General features: G+C 35.5%; 1 protein-coding gene across 1 annotated transcript in view; it reads left to right on the forward strand.

Annotated features, from left to right (window-relative positions):
• Window positions 1–19,988, forward strand: part of COL9A1 (collagen type IX alpha 1 chain) — a 143,559-nt gene that overhangs the window by 16,670 nt on the left and 106,901 nt on the right. The window contains exon 2 of the mRNA XM_079146528.1: window positions 4,017–4,094. Within this exon, the coding sequence (XP_079002654.1) occupies window positions 4,030–4,094 (65 nt within the window). The 5' untranslated portion in view covers window positions 4,017–4,029. The remainder of the gene's footprint in view (window positions 1–4,016; window positions 4,095–19,988) is intronic.

The following is a 19,988-nucleotide window of genomic DNA, read 5'->3' on the forward strand; positions in this document are numbered from 1 at the left end:
CAGATTTTTTTTTTTTAAAGTTTAATTAGGAAATTTGCAACTTTTCTTAGGTTTCACAATTTAAGTACCAAAAATTCATGGATTTAATTCTTGTTTTAGTAACTATCAAATACTTCAGCAAACCCACCTGGTTCTACCTCAAATATAGTCTGAATACGATTGTGTCTCATCAAAACCACTGACTGTTATTTCTTCACTTAGATCTTCCAATGCCTATCTATACAATTAGGCTAATTCCTAACATTTTAATGGTACAAAAGAGTTTGCGTGATCCAACCTCAGCCTATCTCCCAGACTTTACCTCCAATACTTTCAACTTAATGTAAGAGCTAAACAATCAAATTATTAGAAAAAAATGGGAGTAAATCTTTGTGACTTTGGGTTAAACAGTAGTTCCTTAGATATGACACCAAAAGCAAAGTGCTGAAAGAAAAACAAATTCAACTATATGAAATTAACAAAAATTGTGCTACAAAGAATTATGTTAAGAAACAAAAAGACAACACACAGAATGGGAAAAATATTTGAAAATCATACATATGGTAAGAGACTAATCTCCAGAATATATAAAGAACTCATAAAAGTCAATAATACAGAGACAATTCAATCACAAATGGGTAAAGTATTCCAATAGAAATATCTTCACAGAAAGCATACAAATGACCAACAAACACATGCAAAGATGCTCAACATTATCAAATTTTAGGGAAAAGGAAATTAAAGGCACAATGAATTATAGTCATGCATTACATATCAACATGCTTATATTAGGAGGTATTTATTGTTAGGCAATTTTATTGTGTGAACATTATAGAGTGTACTTACACAACAAGAATGATATAGGTCAATCACCCCACATGACCTCTTAAAACATCAAGAGATGCAGTAAACAAGGATGTATGAAGCTGTTGCCAGCATTAATAGCATATTATTTTAATCTAAACAAAAAAGTAGGAATGTACTCTAAAATAATGATAAAAAGTAAAATATGGTAAAGGCATAAACCAGTAGCATAGCCATTTAATATCAGTATCAAGTATCATGTTCTGTATGTAATTATATGTGCTATGCTTTTTTATGACTGGCAGTGCAGTAGGTTTGTTTACACCAGCATCAGCACAGACATGTGAGTGACATGTTGTGCTATGATTAGTGTTTCACTAGAGGATGGGAATTTTCAGCTCCCATTATGACTTTATGGGACCCCTAACATATGTGCTGTCTGTTGTTGACCAAAACATTGTTATGCAGTACATGATTGTACTGCTTCACACCATCTAGGATGGCTATAAAAAACAAACATCTTCTCCCCAAAATAGCAAGAGTTAGCAAGGAGAAATTGGAATATTTGTGCATTGCTTGTAGGAATGTAAAATTGTGGAGCTGCAGAGAAAAACACTTTGATAGTTTTTTAAAAAATCAAGCATAGAAATACCAATAACCTATCAATCCTATTTCTAAATATATATCCCCAAATTTGAAAACAGAGAATCAGATAATAGCATTATTCACAACAGCTAAAAGGTGGGGATAATGAAAATGCCCATCAACTGATGAATGGATACAAAATGTGGCATATGCATTTCAATGGAATATTTTCAGCCATGAAAAGGAGTGAAGTTCTCATATGTACTAAAATATAGATGAACCTTGAAAACGTGATGAGTGAAGTCAGTCACAAAAGATGTACATTGTATGATTTCATTTATATGAAATATCCAGAATAAGAAAATCTAGAGATACACAAAGTAGAAAAATGGTTGCCACAGAGCTAGTACTGGTAGGGGTTGGGTATTAAAGGCCAATGGACGCTGAGGCAGGAGGTGTGCAAGTTTGAGGCCAGCCTCAGCAAATTGCTAAATTAGCAGACCTTTACTCAAAATAAAAAACAAAAAGGATTGGGGATACAGCTCAGTGGTAGTGCACCCCTGGGTTCAATACCTGGTACAAAAAAAGTTTTGCAGCTTCTTCATATAATTATTGAGAAACCTGAGTCTCTGGGATTACAGGCATGTGCTACCATGTCAAGAATCTGCAAAGTGTTTAAAACTTGATAATCCAGCACCCTCTGCTTGCTTTGTTTATAACCTGTTCATTTTAATGTACCAATTATGTGAATTAGAGCAAATAAATTTATTGTAAAAATCTTAAAAAAAAAAAAAGCCAATGGATACAGGATTTCTTTTAAGGGAAACAAAAGTGTTCTAAAATGAGGTTGTGGTGATTTTGTACAATCCTTTTTATGCTAGAAAACACTGAATTGTGCACTTTTGATGATCTAATTATATGGTATGTGAATTTTGTTCCAATAAAATAGTTAAAAAGTGTTTGAAGTGAAAATTAGAATGGAGATTTATAAATAAAAAGCTAAATTTAAAGGCATTTTAGTTGCTCAATAGTTACAAATGGCTTCAATTTAAATTCAACTAATTATTTAATCTGTAAGTGTATGCTCCTAATAGTTCCAAGCGTATATATCTGTGTTTATTCCAAAGTACAGGGTCACAGATTTTAATTCCTACATTTATTCCTTATTTATTTTCTGTTGTAATATTTATCATAGTGAAAAATGATAAATTTCAGAAAATTTTCTAATTTTCTTCCCTATTCCTATGTGTGCTAAATATAAAATTTTAGCAACCTAAAATTTCACATGGGAAAACTAAATCTGGTATAGGGAAATATTCCTTATTAATTATTCTTATTTTCCTTGACTGCGGTATTATAAACTTTCTTTTTTCAATGTCCACCATGCTCAAGAGTCTTTCCTTTGTGTTTAGATCAAATTTTTAGGCCACAACTGAGTCTCCAGGTCTACGCCATCTAGTGGCAAGATGGGAGAAATACTGGTTTCTTATAGAGCTTTAAATGCACAAATGTTTGGTAGATGTCCAAGAAATGTTAAAAACCATCAGTAAATTAATGATTAATCTTTATGTTTACTTTTTAACTCAAAGCAGTGATATATGTATTTACAAAAATTTTATCTTTGTAAATCTTTTATTTTTTATGTTGGCTGCCTGAAGTACACATCCTAGGAATTTAAGATATACTAATTTTACTAGTTTCTACTCTCTCATAATTGAGGCAGATTGCATTGTACAAACCATTTGTTTCCAGAAGACAACAGAAAAATTGTATTATTATCTACATATTGCCTAAAGTACTAATATTACCTACATTCAATCTAAGGTTCTGATACATATATTATGTTCACTGTTTTAAATTAAACTTCAATTGATTGAATATATTTTTGCTTAGTGATGGGACTCTATAAAATGTATTTATTAATATGATGGATGAATTTATGTCTGTCACAAAGTCAAGAATAGATTGTCTCATTCTTCATAATATGTAAAATCCAATGTTAGTAATGCCTATCTACTGGCAACATTGTAATGAAGCTATTTTTAAATTGTTATAATAATTACATCACATTTCATAATAAGCTACACTTACTTCAGAATGATATACTCTGATAAAGTTGCCAGTATAAAATTTGATTTGAATCAGCTGGTTTTATTTAGTGGCAGTAAAACACTTCTTTATTAAAAGTGGAAAATGCCCAAGGTTAGTAAAATAAAGGACAATTATTTAAAATAGAAATGAGGTGATTTGTTTGGACTCATTTTCTCTCACTTCTAAGTAAATGTTAATTTACTTTTTAAAAAAGTCGTTTCAGACATGTAGGCAACATACTCATTAATAACTTGGATAGAGATTTTAAATAAATCCTACTTCCAGATACTCACCTGCAGTATTTACATTCAAATGAAACAAAATCTTATCATTATGGATGAATTCAGAGAGAATAAGCTTTAAAATTAATCCTCAATAGATCATCTGGTTTGGGACTAACGCTGGCAGTCTGTGAATCTTTCTATCACTTTAGAAAATAGAACAATTAGCATTTGTGTGTTTATAAATTATGAAGTCGTTTATTCCAAATAGGGTTGTATTAGGTGAAATGGGGAGTGACAACAGCATGGTAAGTGCATCACCTTTTTGTCCAATAGGCTAAGTACTACCATGTTTTACTGGAGGAAGTCAGCAAGTCTGCCCCCAATATTTCTGGGTCCAGCAGCATTCTGGAGGTAAAAACCATTTTGTTTTGTTAGCAAATCTCAACTTAGTTACATGAACCAGGATGCGAGCAGCCATGGCCAACCAGTGCCAATGTCCATACCAAGGCAATGTTTCCACTTTCACTATTGTCTCAGTTTGTGTATATATTATCTTCCTCTGTGGATGGGATTAACAATCATTTTTTCCAGTTTTGATAAATTTCCAGCAATGGTTTCTTGGGGACATTCCTATGGGAAATAATATTTTAATTTTCTCAGAAAGATCTATACCACTTACCACTTAGAGGTCTGAGTCTCATAACCTAATCATTAGATGACAGGGGCAAGCCAGCTAAACTGTTAACTCTAGCCTAGAAATCTATATATAAGGATGGTGGGAAGAAAAATGAACAAGGGATTGTAGAGAAAAGGAAATCTTAAGTCTTGTAATGGAAATCTATGCCTTCCATTGAGGCTGTTGAAAAATTTGTAAGGGGATGATTTTTCCTTAGGAGTGACTATAAAGTGAAAGAAGTAGATATCCTTAAATTGTCTCTTTAAAAACATTCACTATAAGTGAGAAAAGGAATTCAGGAAAGGACTTGCAAGAGTTAGCAGAGAAGTTATGAAAAAAATCCAGGAGAACCAGCTGTCTCTGAAACCAAACCAGAGCAGGACGATTTTTCAACCTTCTACAGAAACATGCAGCAGCCGGAAGGAAGGAACAGAGAAATCACTGGTTTTGAGCAAGAGATTCCTGATAACCTTGGATTGGTCCAAGGATGGGGCTGTTGTAGGCTTTATAGCCTGGTGACAGAAGGGGGCAGCAGAGAGCTGCCAGGGTGGCCTGGGTGGAAGTCTATTTAATGAGAATGCACGGGAAACGCTGGCAGGAGAACCAGAAAGCCTCCCAAGAGTGTTACAGAAGTGCACAGAGGTTAATTAAGTGGTTCAGGCCTTCAGAGGAAGTCATCTGCACGAGTCTGTAGCCCTATCTTGCCTTTCCTTAAACAACCGGACTATCCAAGTAAGACTTTGGCATGACTGGGGAATGAATGGCTCCAGTCCTAAGAGAAACATCAGACTGCAGTTTTTTTTTTTTTTTTTTTTTTTTTTCCCTAGAGTTTTAATCCATATTTAGCTGCTTTAAGGGCACAATACCATTAATGATGTTCATAGTGGTAATGAGGATCTGCTTCTCTATTGTTGCTTGTGAATGTCATCAGGCTTCCACATACATTCCTCGGATCTTTCAGTATTGTTTTTGGGTGTCACACTTGGCACTAATTTCTGTGTGACTGTTGCTGGACTTCCAACTGATTTCAACATAATTTCATTAGCAAGCTGGATGATTTAAGTACCCCAAGAGGAATTTTTCCATTGATTTCTGCCAATGCTTTTGGCACACTTGTTCCCAGAAGTTTGGTAGGGAACAGTGCTGTCAAGAGCAAGGTCCAGTCCAAGCTAGTGAGCTAAGTTAAGAAGGAGCATGTTAGTGCTACGGTGATAGGAAAGGATGGTTTAATTCCTTTAAATTTCTATGAAGTGCAGCACTTTTTAGTTAGGTAGATTAACTATTTCATCTGCCAGGAATGGGCAGCTCTAGCTCAACCATTGACTGAAGCCAGAAGAGATGGAGAGCCCTGTAGATAGGGACTGAAGGATTCATTGGATGCTCATGAGGTCTCCTGACAGTGGTGAATTTGAACCAGTTGGTACTGACTACTGAGAGCTGATAGTAGCATCTCAATTATTTCACACTGATAATTTGAAATAGGCCATAAGGGGAATAGTTACGCTGTAAAGACTGGGAAATTCCTACCCGCTCCTCTCTCTGAATGCTGGTGTTAAACACTTGCCAGCACACCTCTGACTGCACCAAGCAGAATCTTAGACTTACTTTGGTATGGACAGATGTAACAGAATTAATTTGATACTTTTCATGTCTTTTCTCACTTATTTCTCATTAGAATCTCTAAAGCTGTTCAATATTATGAAGTATTAAAGTGAAAAATTAGCATTTTCCTTCTTACCCTCTGACTTTATAGTCATTGGATGATTTCTTTTTCTGAATGTCCCCTTCTAGTATGAATCCAAATGGTCTAGTCAAGTCTCAGAGCTGTTGTGTGGCATGGAAGTAACATCAAACAAAGGTGAACCAGTGGACAAAAACTCCAGTGCTGACTTTGCTCTTAGTTAACTTAGGTGAGACAAATATGCTCCCCCAACTTTAGTTACTTAGGGGCTTGGTCTTGCCATTTATTCATGCTCTAAAATTCAGGTGTATCTAATTTTCTTTTAGAATGTCAAGTTTCTATATAATCCAGGAAGGGTATCAGACATCATCTCTGAATAATTTGCTTCAAGCTTCCATTCATGCTAAACCATTTTTGTTCCCTACTGCATACTATATTAAAATTTGGTCTCGTTGATTGTTCTCTTTTTTGGAATGTCCTGCTCTCCCTTATCAAATTCTGTTCTTCTTTGAGGTATTAGCTTATATGAGGCAACCATGATAAAGCCTCCTAGCACTCAGTTGACTTTATGTCTCCTATTCTTTTGGCGTGTCTTGGGGTCTTGGCAGCTCTTTCCTCCTGGTTTAGCTAGAGGCTGTGCAGAAAGAAAATCTGGCTGTATATTTGGGTCCTATGGAGCATCTGTCTACTGGCTCCATCTCTTGTTTATTCTTTGAATCCATTTGCTCCAGCGAGCTTGGCTGAGCTTTGGTTTCTGCTATTGCTCAGTTTTCACTTCTCTACCCATCACTCTCCTTGGGGCTTGACCTGTAAGAGGATCTCCTTGGATGTTACTTTCAGTCCTTTTTTGTTCCTGATGCCTAAGAGTATTTCTCTTACCCCATCCCTTCAATTCCTGTAATGTCAAGCTTGGCCATAGACTTAGTTCCTCCTGCCTTAGAGGAGAGTTCTGATAAGGTTCAGAAATCCCTTAGGGAGGAGACTCTTCTTTCAGTGCCTATATCTGGAACACAGAAATGCTCAGGGAATGTTTGTTGAATGAATGAATAAATGAGTGAGTAAGGCAAGGGGAACTCACCCCTGCCCGTGACCTGAGTGAAATATGGCTTTATCTTACCTTTTGAGTGCTGGTCATTGAGTTTGGATTTCGCCCTATAGAATAATGATTCCTAATCTTTTTTAAGCCTTTAAGGAGGATTTGGTGGGAAAAATGGATATTGTTACCACTGAAATAAGGTATAGCACACAAAAATTTGCACAGAATTTTGGTGCCTTCCCTAATTCTCTTGAAACCTCCCCAGGAAAGCCTGAGTAAATACACAATGGGGAAACACTGAAGATTGTTAAGGAGTTAAGTCTGGAATGAAATGATAAAGATGATGCTTTGAGAAGAAGTTTGGGATGGGCTATGCTGGGAACTCCGAACTAGAAGATCCAGGTGTAAGGTGATGAGGGGACAGGAACAGTGTTAAGAAAAGGAGGCGGCAGATATAAGAGATATGGATTAGAGGGCTTAATTACCCATTGTATGGGGGAGCCAAATTATAATTATCTGTGCTTGTGCATTAAGATCCTTAAAGTTGGATCTATTGATGAGACAACTGACATAAGAACCATCTCCTAGTTTTATTTATTTATTTATTTTTGGCGTGTGGATTGAACCCAGGGGTGCTTAACCATTGAGACACATCCCCAACCCTTTTTTATATTTTTTAGATTTAGAGACAGGGTCTTGCTAAGTTGCCTGGGGCTGAGGCTGGCTTTGAACTTGCAATCCTCCTGTCCCAGCTTCCTGAGCCACTGGGATTATAGGTGTGCACCACTATGCCTGACTCATCTCCTAGTTTTAAAGAGTGATGCTATCATACAAAAATAGACGAGTATTTCCCAATTAATGGACTGCTTTAATGGGAACAAGGAACTCTCGTGCCTGAGTATCCCCTTACTTGGTAATTATGGCTTTTGTGGGAAGGATATCTTATCTCTTATCAAAATCTATCCCTCCCTGTATCCATCCCTTCCTTACTTTCTATCTCCTTAATATAAAGCAGAGAATGTACTTTTCTATTATGTCTTCCCACTCATTTGTTTTCAGAGTCTATTTATCTTTTCCTTCTGTTTCCCTCAGTTCAAACAAATTGCCTTCGTGTAAAGTTCCTGTGAATAACACTGTTGGTTTCTATTGAATTCAGGTTGGTACACTCTCTCATACTTCAGCAATTCCCAATCTGAATTTGTGATACTGTCAGTGTGCATGGAACATGAATAACTCTGCCTCAAATTGCATTAAAAGTATGTAAGATTTAGAAGATATCAGGCTTACCATAAATTAAGGATAGGTATTACGTGTGGTCTGTGGGGAATAAAGCTGAAAAAAATTAAGTGTGCAAGGGAAGATTAATACAAACTCAGTCACTTGGAAATTTCTTTGATTACACCTCTATCAGAAGGTAGGCAAAAATGGTTCATTTTTCACTTATTAGATTTTCTGCAACTTTTAATTATTTTTCCCTTCTAATTTATTTCGTATCTTTACTTTCTTTTTCTTTTGTCTTTGAGCAAATACTTATCTCTTTACTTATATCCTTAGTCTCAGTTTTTCTTTTCATGATAAAAGATCATCTATTCCCTCCTTTCTTTTTGCATTGCCAGTGTCTTTCCTTCCTGGCTCCTTCTCACCAGAATTTATTATTCTTTCATACATCAATCATCCCTTCTTTCTTTCTCTGGTCAGAGATCTCTAGTGTTGCCTCCTCTTCCTCATTCCTTAGTCTTCCTTTGTATTAATCAAAGGATGGAATAGATTATGCTGTGATGGTGAATAAATACTGAGCTTAGTGGCTTAGCAGAACATAAGCATACAGTCTCTACATCACAATCTGAGACAGCTGGCCTGGCAGATTTTCTACCCCTCTCCCCTTCCAGTGGCAACCCAGGGTCCTAGGCCATAACACCATCATGTTCGACCCTGCCATGATGGAGTCAAGCCCCCTTGTTTTTCAGCCTGATAGCTGTGGGAGAGAGTATACAAAGAGAAGACATACTTGACTTAACTGCTCAGACCAGAAAGAACACCTCCTTTTCCCTCTTATTCCCTTGATGAGAACTACTTTTGTTACCTCACCTTGATGGATGCTTGAGAACTGGGAAATGCAAAGGAGCATGGATATTTGATGAGCACTACCAGTCCTGGCCTCCATCTTGGCCACTATCCCCCTATCTTCAATATCATTTTTCTGTTCCCACCTTTTTGAGGTAAAGAAATAAAAAATTGTGGCCTGGGCATACTCCATGTCCTTCAGGATGCAGCTGGCCAGAGCTTTGGAAGATGAGGATATGAATACTAAATTGTATAAGATCTGAAATATAAAACTGGCCTAGTTTCTGATCAAAGATATCTCAGATAGTTAAGATATTGCTAAGGGTCAGGAAAGGGATATTTGACAAAGAATATTTGAAAGTAGTTATTGGGGAAAAAAAAGACCATTTCATTTTTGCAGTTTATTGGGTTCAATATTGTTCAAAATGAAAGCTTTGTTTAGAGAATAATATCATTAGATAAAAATAAAAGTGTGTAACATATTTGTTAAATTTAATCTACATGAAAAAAACTAATGAAGTTATTCTTTTGTCTTTGAGTAAGCTTAAACAATGTCTTTGCTTCAATTTAGATAACATAAAAGGAAACTTAATCACACTTTAAATTAAATTTGACGATCGCTCTTCTAAAAATAATTGAGCTTTGGTGAATGCCTTTCTGCTAATACTGTGAAACTCATAATTAGATTAATATGTTTAATCTCCCTGGAGTATTGCAGTGAGTGTGAGTCAGCCCTGATATTAAAGTACGTCACAGCTAAACAAAGCAAATGCCCTTTAATGTATTCTAGATGACCTGAGTTGAGTTTTCAAATTCTCATAAATTCTCATCTGCACTTTCAACTTCAAGGGACTTGAGCGTGAATTACGATTCAAAGATAGAGTTTGATTAATAATGTATGCCTATGGATAATTAAAAAGAACTCTTCCTTTATAGAAAAAATATGTTAGGTAGGAAGAAAATGTCTCAGATAATGTTCAGAGGGCTGGAACATGCCTGAGATTTCATCTTAGCTCCTGTCTTTCTTGGGGTAACCCACTGCTCTTGGGAATTTTTTTTGTTTATAAAAGACCTCTGTAGATTTCAGCATTCCACAGTTTAACCATCCTTCCTATCACAATTAAACCTGTACAATATTAGTTATACTGAACATTTTTTATTCTGTATTCATTTTTTGTCTTTATTTTCACAGATAAATAGAAACATAAAAATTGCATTTATTAATAGGGTATCATATGATATTTTGATACATGTATACATTGCATAATGCTTAAATCAGATTAAACATATCTATCTCATTTATCATTTATTTATGGTGAAAACTTTCAAAAATATTTTCTTCTAACTTTTTGAAATATAGAGTGCATGATTGTTCTCTATAGTCACTCTACCATGCAATAACACACCAGAACTTCTTGGTCTTATCTCACTGAAACTTAGTATTCATTAATCAAACTTTCTGCATCCCTTCTGCTGCCCCACTTTCCCCAGTAGAATGGTAATCACCATTCTACTATCAACTTCTATGAGAAGTTGATTTTTTAGATTCCACATTAGTAAGATAATGTAGTACTTATCTTTCTTATTATTTCATTTAATATAATCTCTAGTTCTATTCATATTGCTATCAAAGAAAGGATTTTGTTCCTTTTTATGGCTAGATAGTATTCCATTGTGTATATGTACAACATATTCTTTAACCATTCATTCATTGTTGTACACATAGGTTATCTCTTGGTTATTGTGAATAGTGCTGCAGTGAACATGGGAGTTAGGATGTCTCTGACATACTAATTTAATTTCTTTTGGATATATACCCAGTAGTGGATTGTTTGATCATATGATAATTATATTTTTATTTTTTTGAGGAACCTTCATACAGTTTCCTATAATGGCTGTACTAATTTACATTCCCACCAACAGTGTGCAAGGGTTCCATTTTCTTCACATCCTCACCAGCACTTGTTATCTTCATTCTTTTTGGTAATAGCCATTCTTACTGTGGTGGGGAGATATCTCATTGATTTGTATTTCCCTGGAGATTAGTGATGTTGAACATTTTTAAAAAGATGTCCATTGGCTATTTGTACCTGTTGGTTTTATTAATGTTGTAGTGTGTTTCTTCTATACCTAATTTATTTAGTGTTTTTATAATAAAAAGATGGTGGATTTTATCAAATGCCTTTTCTGTATCCATTGAGATAAACATATGGTTTTTATCCTTTATTCTGTTGATGTGGTGTGACACATAATTGATTTCTGTATATCGGATCATCCTTTCATCCCTGGAATGAATCCCATTTGATCATAGTGAACACTGGATTGATTCGGTTGAAGATTTTTGCATTTGTATTCATCAAGGATATTGGTGTATAATTTTCTTTTTTGTATTATGTCCTTATCTCGGTTTGATATCAAGGTCTTGCTGGCCTTGTAGAATGTGCTTGGGAGAATTCCTTCCTCTTCTTTTTAAAAAATATCTTGAAAGAATTGATATTAGTTTTTCTTTAAATGCTTGTAGAATTCATCAGTGAAGCTATTTGTCCTAGACTTTTCTGTAATGGGAGGCTTTTCCTTACTGATTCAGTCTTGTTATTTGATAATATTATGTTCACGTTTCCTTTTTCATCATGATCTAGTCTTTATAAAATATATATGTTTAGGAATGTGTTAATTTCTTCTAGATTATCAAATCTGTTGACATACGGTTGACCTTAATAATTTCTAATGATCCTTTGCTTTCCTCTGGTATCAGGTGTAATGTCTCTCCTTTCATCTCTGTGTTTGACTATTCTCTTTTTTTAAAATTTTTAATTTGTTCATTTAGTTATACATGAAAGTAGAATGTATTTTGACATATCATGCATATGCGGTGTATAACTTCCCACTTTTGTGGTTGTACATGATGTGGAGTTTCACTGGTTGTGTATTCATGTATGAACACAGGAAAGTTATGCCAATTCATTCTACTGCCTTTCACATTTTCCTCTTTTGTTTTCTTAGTGTGCTAAACATTTTTCTATTTTGATCCATCTCTCCATTGATCTTTTGTGCCTTTGAAAAAGCACATCTATTTCATTTATTTCTACTCTAAATTTCTTTCCTTCTAACAATTTTGAATTTTCTTTATTTTTGTTTTCTAGTTCCTTGAGATGCAGCGATAGGTTGCTGTTTGATATCTCTTTGTGTTTTTTCCCTTATATTATTTTTTTTTACCCAGTATTTTTAAAATTTGTTCTAATTAGTTATACATGATACTAGATTGCATTTGACACTTGCACACAAATGGAGCACAACTTCTCCTTCCTCTGGCTGAACATGGTACAGTCACACCTGGAGTGTAATGGTACATGTGTGTAGGGTAATAATGTGTGTCTCATTCCACCCACCTTCCCATCCCCACACCCTCTCCCCTCCCCTCACGACCCTCTTCATTCTCCCCCGTCTGTTTCTGATGGGGCATTGATTGCTGTAAACTTCCCTCTTACTACTGCTTTGCTGTAATCCCATAGGGTTTGGTGTTTTGTGCCTCTGTTTTCATTTGTTTCAAGAAATTGTTAAATTTCCTCTTGATTTATTTTTAATCCATTGTTTATTCAAAGTAGGTTGTTTAACTTCCATGTATTTGTATAGTTTTCAAGGTTTTTTTCTTGTCAATTTCTAGTTTGATTGCACTGTAATCAGAAATGATACTCAGTGTGATTTAAAATTCTAAATTTTTTGAGGCTTATTTGATAGCTTATAATATGGTGTATCCTGAAGAAGGCTGAGTCTTTGTCTGGATGACGTGACCATTGCTGAAGGTGGGAAGTTAAAGTCCCTAAGTATTTTTGTATTAAAATCTATAGCTCCCTTTCAGCCTATTAATATTTGCTTTATATATATGGGTTTTCTGATACTGGGTGCATATATATTTAGAATTGTTATTTCTTCTTGTTGCATTGACCCCTTTATCATTATAAAATGACATTTCTTGTCTCTTTTTACTGCTTTTGATTTAAAATTTAATTTATCAGATATAAGTATGATAGGAATATGGTTATTTCTACTTTTGTTTGGATTCCATTTGTATAGAATATCCCATTCCATCTTTTCACTTTCAGTTATGTGTGTCCTTAGCGATGAAGTAAAATTCTTATAAATGACCTGTGGTGGATTTTGCCTTCTTAATCTATTCAATCACTTTTTTGTTTGTTTGTTTGTTTTCTTTAATGGTACTGGGGATTGAATCCAGGGGCTCTCTGCCATTGAGCTATATCCTGGCCCTTTTTTATTTTTTTTTTATTTCGAGACAGGATATTAGTAAGTTATTCATAGGCTGGCCTTGAACTTGTGATTCTCCTGCCTCAGCTTCTAAGCAACTGGGATTATGGGCATACATTACTGCACCTGATTATTCTGTGTCTTTTATTTAGAGAATTTAATCCATTTACATTGAAGGCAATTATTGACAGGTAAGATCTTACTACAGCCATTATGTTTTCTACATAATGTATTGTTTTTCTACATAATGTAGCTTGTTTGTTGTATTCCTTCCTTCCCTCCCTCCTTCCCTCCTCCCTCCCTCCCTTCCTTCCCTCTTTCCTTCCTTCTTTCTTTCCTTCCTTCCTTTATCCCTCTCCTATAGTTTTCCTTTATAGTTAAATGATCTATTCTAGTAGTACATTCTGACTCCTTGAGCATTATTTTTGGTTGTCTATTATAGATTTTTGCTTTGTGGTTACCACAAGACTTACGAAAAACATCTTTTTATTATAACAAGTTATTTTGAAATGATAGCAATTTCCCATGATTGTAAAGAACAGAAACAAAGCAATAAAGAAAAGGACAAGAGAAAATAAATGAAAAAAATTCTATAATTGTGCTCCATTCCTCCCTACATTTTGAATTTTTGATGACACAATTTATATCTTTCTATAAAATTACCGTAGTTGTTATTTTTAATAAATTTAGTCTTTACATTAGAGACATAATTGTTTTATGTACCGTACTTAATCATATTAGAGCATTCTGAATTTGTCTTTATAATGGCTCTTGCCAATGATTTATGCCTGTCCCAATTTTCTTCTCACCCATTAACATCCTTTCTTTTAGTTTGAAGAAAGCAATCAGCATTTCTTGTGGGACAGGTCTGGTAGAGATATAGTTTCTCAGTTTTTGTTTGGGAATGTCTTTATCTCTTATTTTAGAGGGTAGCTTTACCGGGTGCAGTGTTCTTAGTTTATAGTTTCTTTTCCCCACTTCAATACTGTGAAAAATCTTGGGCCACTCTCTTCTCAGAGTCTGCTGTCAGGTGAACTGGGACATACTTCTGTGTTATTTGTGTGTGTGTGTGTGTGTGTGTGTGTGTGTGTGTGTGTGTGTTTTCTCTTACAAATTGAGAATCTCTTTCACCTTTGATAGCTTGATTATAAAATGTCTTGAGATAGACTTGGTGGAGTTGAATCTGGCTGATAAATTTTGACCTTCCTATGCTGGTATTTGTGTCCTTCTCTAAGCTGGGGAACTTTTCTTATTTCTTTGAATAAACTTTCTATCCCCTTGGCATTCTCATTTCCTTCTTGAATCCCCCAAATATGAATATCTACTCTTTTAATACTGTCCTAAAGTTCATTTAATCCTTCTTCATTCCTCTTCATTCTTTTTCTTTTTTCTTTTCCAACTGTCCATTTCAAACAGCCTGTTTGAGCTCACTAATTCATTCTTCTACTTGATCTTTTCTGCCATACCATCTATTGCATTTACAATTTTTCTGACTATATTTTCAGCTCAAGGATTTTTGTTTGTTTTTTTTTTAAAGATTGCTTTTCTTTGTTATTTTGTTAGAGTTTTAAAAATTTCTTCTATTTTCTTCAAGCTAATTGAGTTTCCTTAAAACTTAAATTTAAAATGCTTTAAATTCTCTCTGAAGGTTTTTGCACACTGATGTCTATCTGGCATGTTTCTGGCATCTTATAAGGAGAAGTCATAGTTTCCTTAAAGCACTCGATGTGTGTTGGCATGTGACACATCTGGGCATTGACACATTAGATGTTCATTCCATTCTTTCTAAACTGACTTTGTGCCTGCCTTTCCAGACATTCTAAGAATCCTGCTTATTTTCTCTGAGCCTGCAGTCACTTCCACTTTTTTGCATGAAATGGTGCCCAAGTCCATTTTGATGGGAGTCCTCTGCTGGAGTTTTGTCCTTTTTAGTACTAGAGGAAAATCCAAGCCAGGTATATCCCTAATATACTGTTTGTGTGTTGTTTCAAAAGAACCTAGAAAGAACAGCTCCACAACTTCTTCTATAATTATCATCCTGTGGTCAGCACTGAGGGATTCTGCCCAGTTCTGGAAGACTTATTATGAATGGATCAACTACTGTCATGCCTGTGGCCACAAATGCAGCCAAGTTGTATCACCATGGGCCTCTGGCCTGCCAAGACCAACACGACAAACACTGCAGTAGGACCAACGTCCACACTGCTATGGGTTGTCTGTTGCTGAGGTGAACTCCTGGCTCAAGATCACTGCAACCAACAAGAGGGATGCTAGATAGAAGAGAAGTTTGATAGACTGGGGTTGCCTGTCTTCCTCTGGTACTGGAGCTGTTCCAGAGGGTCTGGCCACAGAAGGGCCTGGAGACAAGGGGCTGTTAGGATTTGCCCAGCATTAGGTTTTACCAGTCCAGCACTAAGTTCCAGGGAAAAGTCTTATGCTATCATATCATAGTCTCTGGAAACAGGGTCTTGCACTGGAAACAGGGTCTTGCACTATGCTATGCTGCCTGAGGTTGGGGCAGTATTAATGAAAGCAGTCCATTGGCCACCTAGGCTGATGCTGAGCTGGGTCATGCCTGAGTCTCATAGCTAATAGGACCAGCACGGTCTGAGTGGTACATTGAGGCTTGTGCTGCAATTGTTGGTGATGTAGGCCACAACACAAATACCACTGGAGTTCTGGTCTCTGCCTAGTGCTGGGGAAATTCGAGAGTCCCATTTGTGAATACTGGCCTAGTGATAGCTTTGCTACCTGATGGGGTCGGTGGTGGAGACAGCTCCTTGGATACCAAGGCTGATACTAAGCTGGAGTGTATCTAATTCTCACAGCTACTGTATACTGCATAGGTTTTGGAGGAGGGCAGGTATGCCCTTGGGTCCACTCCAGGCTGGAAATATGCAGGCTAAAAAAATCATGTTTTTCTGGCCAGCACATAGATCTGTACCTAATACCAGGTGTATTACAGGCTCCATCTATGAGCCCTGGATTGCATACAGAGACTTCAATTTCTAATGTGTGCTTGGTTTCACTATGGTGTGCTTGACACAGGCTCTGAGACAAAACTCTGTGCTAGTTTTCATGCCTTCTCACTATCAGGTGGAATCTTGCTTCTTGCTCTGCTGCCTGAGGTTGGAGGAGGGTTGATGGAAGCTGTCAGCCACCTGGCCTAAAGCAGTTCCCAAGACTTGGTTAGAAGGTATTGCCCTAGTGGTAGAGATTGTGGGGCTTTGGCTAGCACTGGGTTTTGCTCTGGTGTGCTTGGTATTGGATTTCTAGTCTAAGAGCTGGATTTAATTCTCTTCCTCCCCGAAGCAGGTGGCGTTTCTCTCCATGCTGGGCCATGTTGAAGTTGGGAGAGGCATGAGACAGGCAAGTCTTTATTTCCAGTTTTCTTAAAAATATCTTATCATTTTCTTTTACTAAAAGCAGGCTCTCTCTGGACTTCTTTAGCTCTTGAGAAGGTAGTTTGGTATGTGAATAGCTATTCAATTAGGTGTATTTGCGGGGAGATGATCTCTGAAGGATCTTATTCAGCCACCATTTTGCTCCATCCTCCCATTCTGTATTTCTTTATTTTTTTTCTTTTTTTAATATTTTTCAGTTGTCAATGAATCTTTTATTTAATTTATTTATTTTTGTGTGGTGCGAGGATTGAACCCCGGGCCTCACACGTGCCAGGCAAGCACTCTACCACTGAGCTACAACTCCAGCCCCCCATTTTGTATTTCTTAAGGTCAAGCCTATTGCATACTCATAATGATTCTTACTAACTTGTATAAATTATTTATACATGAATTATTTAACATCTATTTTCCCTCTGTTAGACAGATTTTGTTATGAAATAGCAAATAATTGGGACCTAAAATTAATGTTGGGATTGGTAAGATATTTTTTATACAGTTTTAAAATTGTAAGAATGATACAAGGACATACATGGAACCATCTAATTTTACAGACCCTAAGGAACTCTGAAAGTTTGTTTAGTGGCAGACCTGGGACGCAACTGAATTTTAGGATAGTGCTTTGTGTCTTATGTTGACATTTCTCTCTTTGTATACACTTCTTTATGTACATAGAGTGGGTGGAGCAGTGAATTTAAGGTCTAAGCAAGTTTGTAATGGCAATAACTAAATAATATGATGGACAAATTGCATTAATGACAAAATAATATCCAAATTACATTTGTATTTATACAGTGCTTTGATTAATACTGTCTTACTAAATTAAAGCTCCAAGAAACATTAATTACATTTTAAATTGTATCTTGATAATGTATGTTTGTCTTTTTAAAAAGAAATGTTTAATTGGGCAATCTTTAACTTATTTTTAAGTTTTTCCTCTAAGAACTGTTAGTATATTGGCAATTCCACAAATGATTTCCAAGGTCTGAATTTTATGGGTCATTTTTTTATAAAGGCATTCTTTAAATGAATTGTTAAGCTTTATATACATCTAAATGCCTTCAGAAAAGCAGTCTTTTTATACTCCCTTGAATTTCTGATATGTTATAAAGGATATTTTAACTGCAATACTTGTTAATTGCATAACTTAAAATTGTGTGATTAGTGAGACATCTTACAAAAGGGGAATGAGTGTTAATGACACTGTCCATTAAGGTCTTTCATAGATTGTTCATTCAACCTGTAATTGATCCAGTTGTGATGTGTAAGAGGTAACTGAGTTTTAACTCCAAATTAATTATAGACCTTTTAAATTTATTTAGTTTTATTTTAAATTATAAAAAAATATATTAATACATTTTCATTCTATGAAAGTTAAAACCAACAGTTACAGACCAAAAAACTAAAATTCTTCCTTAACGATTATATTAGTTTCATGCAATAACAAAATACCCTAAGTTCTATGGCTTAAACAACAGAAATATATATTTCGCACGGCTGGATAATAGAAGTTGGAGATTGGGGAGCCAAAATGGATGTGTTGATGAAGGTTCTCTTTCTCTCTTGCAGATCACATCGACCCTCTTGCTATGTTCTTACATGGTTGGGAAAGAGAGCAAGCAAGATCCATAGTGGGTTTTTTGTTGTTGTTGTTTTGTTTTGTTTTTCTTATAAGGACACTAATCCCATGATGAGGTCTCCATCATAAATTCTTCTAAACCAAAATTACCTTCTAAAGGCCTATCTCCAAATATCATCACGTTGTTTTATAAGCTATCCAGTTTATGCTATTTTTGTTATAACAGCCTGAATAGACTGAGACACAGGCTGATAAAACATCTCAGTTGCAATCATGCTACTTTTCATGAAAAAGGAAGTATGATTGAGAAGGACAGAATTCAAGAGTATGGTTCCAAGAAATCTAATGGAGTTCTCCTGGCTGGATTTTAAAATTGCTTGAGATCAGTGACTCCTTTTATCTTTTCATTTTTTGAACCAGAATGTCTATAAGTGTTATCCTATGCCTATCAAACCATTGTATGCTTGGAACAGATAACTTGTTATTTTAATTTCACACATCTAAAGATGTTGGCAAAATGTACTCTAGGAAGGATTGTACCCAAAGTTTTATCTATATCTGATTTAGATTAATCAGTGATTACATTTGGAACTTCAGAGATAATGAAATTTAGATGCAATTTTGAACTTAATGTTGTAATGTGATGAAATCTTTGGGGATTGTTATGGTTTGGGTCTTAAACGTCCTGTTTAAGCTCACGTGTTGAAGGCTTGTTTCCCAGTGTGGCAATGTTCAGAAATGGGGCCTTTGAGAGGGGATTGGATCATGAGGGCTCTGATCTCATGAATGGTTTAATACATTTGTGGATTCAGAGCTTACTGGGTTATTGGGAGGCAGTGGAAACTTTAGGAGGTGGGGCCTAGTTGGAAGAAGTAGATCATTGTGGGTGTACACTTGAAGGATATATTTTGTCCTCAATACTTCTTTCTGCTTTCTGGCCATCAGGAGGTAAATAGCTTTTCTCTGACATTGTAGATTGACACGCCATATACCCAAAAGCCAAAAGGACAAGTGACCATTGACTAAAACTTCTAAAATCATGAGCTGAAAAGAAACATTTCCTCCTTTTAAGTTGCTTATCTCAGGTATTTTTCTCACAGCAACGAAATGCTGAGTAACGGGCTGGGGTTTCTGCTCAGTGGTAGAGTGCTTGCCTTGCATGTGTGAGGCACTGGATTTGATTCTCAGCACCACAAAAAAAAAAAAAAAAAAAAAAAAAAAAAAAAAAAAAAAAAGAATAAAATAAAGGTCTATCAACATCTAAAAAATTTTTTAAAAATGCTGAGTAACACAAGACCCTTAGGAAGACATAAATGTATTTTGTACAGAAGGATCACAATTTAACAATGGCTCAATTTATGACTTATTTGAACTTTTATATTTGCATTTGTTCTTCATTTAACTTTTAAAACACTACTGTATTAAATGTTAAAACAAAAATAATAGCAAGTAGGAGATGTTATGATTATAGTGGACATTGGTTCATTCACTACTGCATGTAAAATACCTGCAGCATGTTATTCACTGATCCACATTAAGAGGTTTGATGCTGAACACCACCTCTGGGATAATATTCATCATCCGCATATGCCACTTCATTACAAT

The sequence above is a fragment of the Sciurus vulgaris genome (assembly GCF_902686455.1).
Source record: "Sciurus vulgaris genome assembly, chromosome: 7".
NCBI lineage: Eukaryota > Metazoa > Chordata > Mammalia > Rodentia > Sciuridae > Sciurus > Sciurus vulgaris.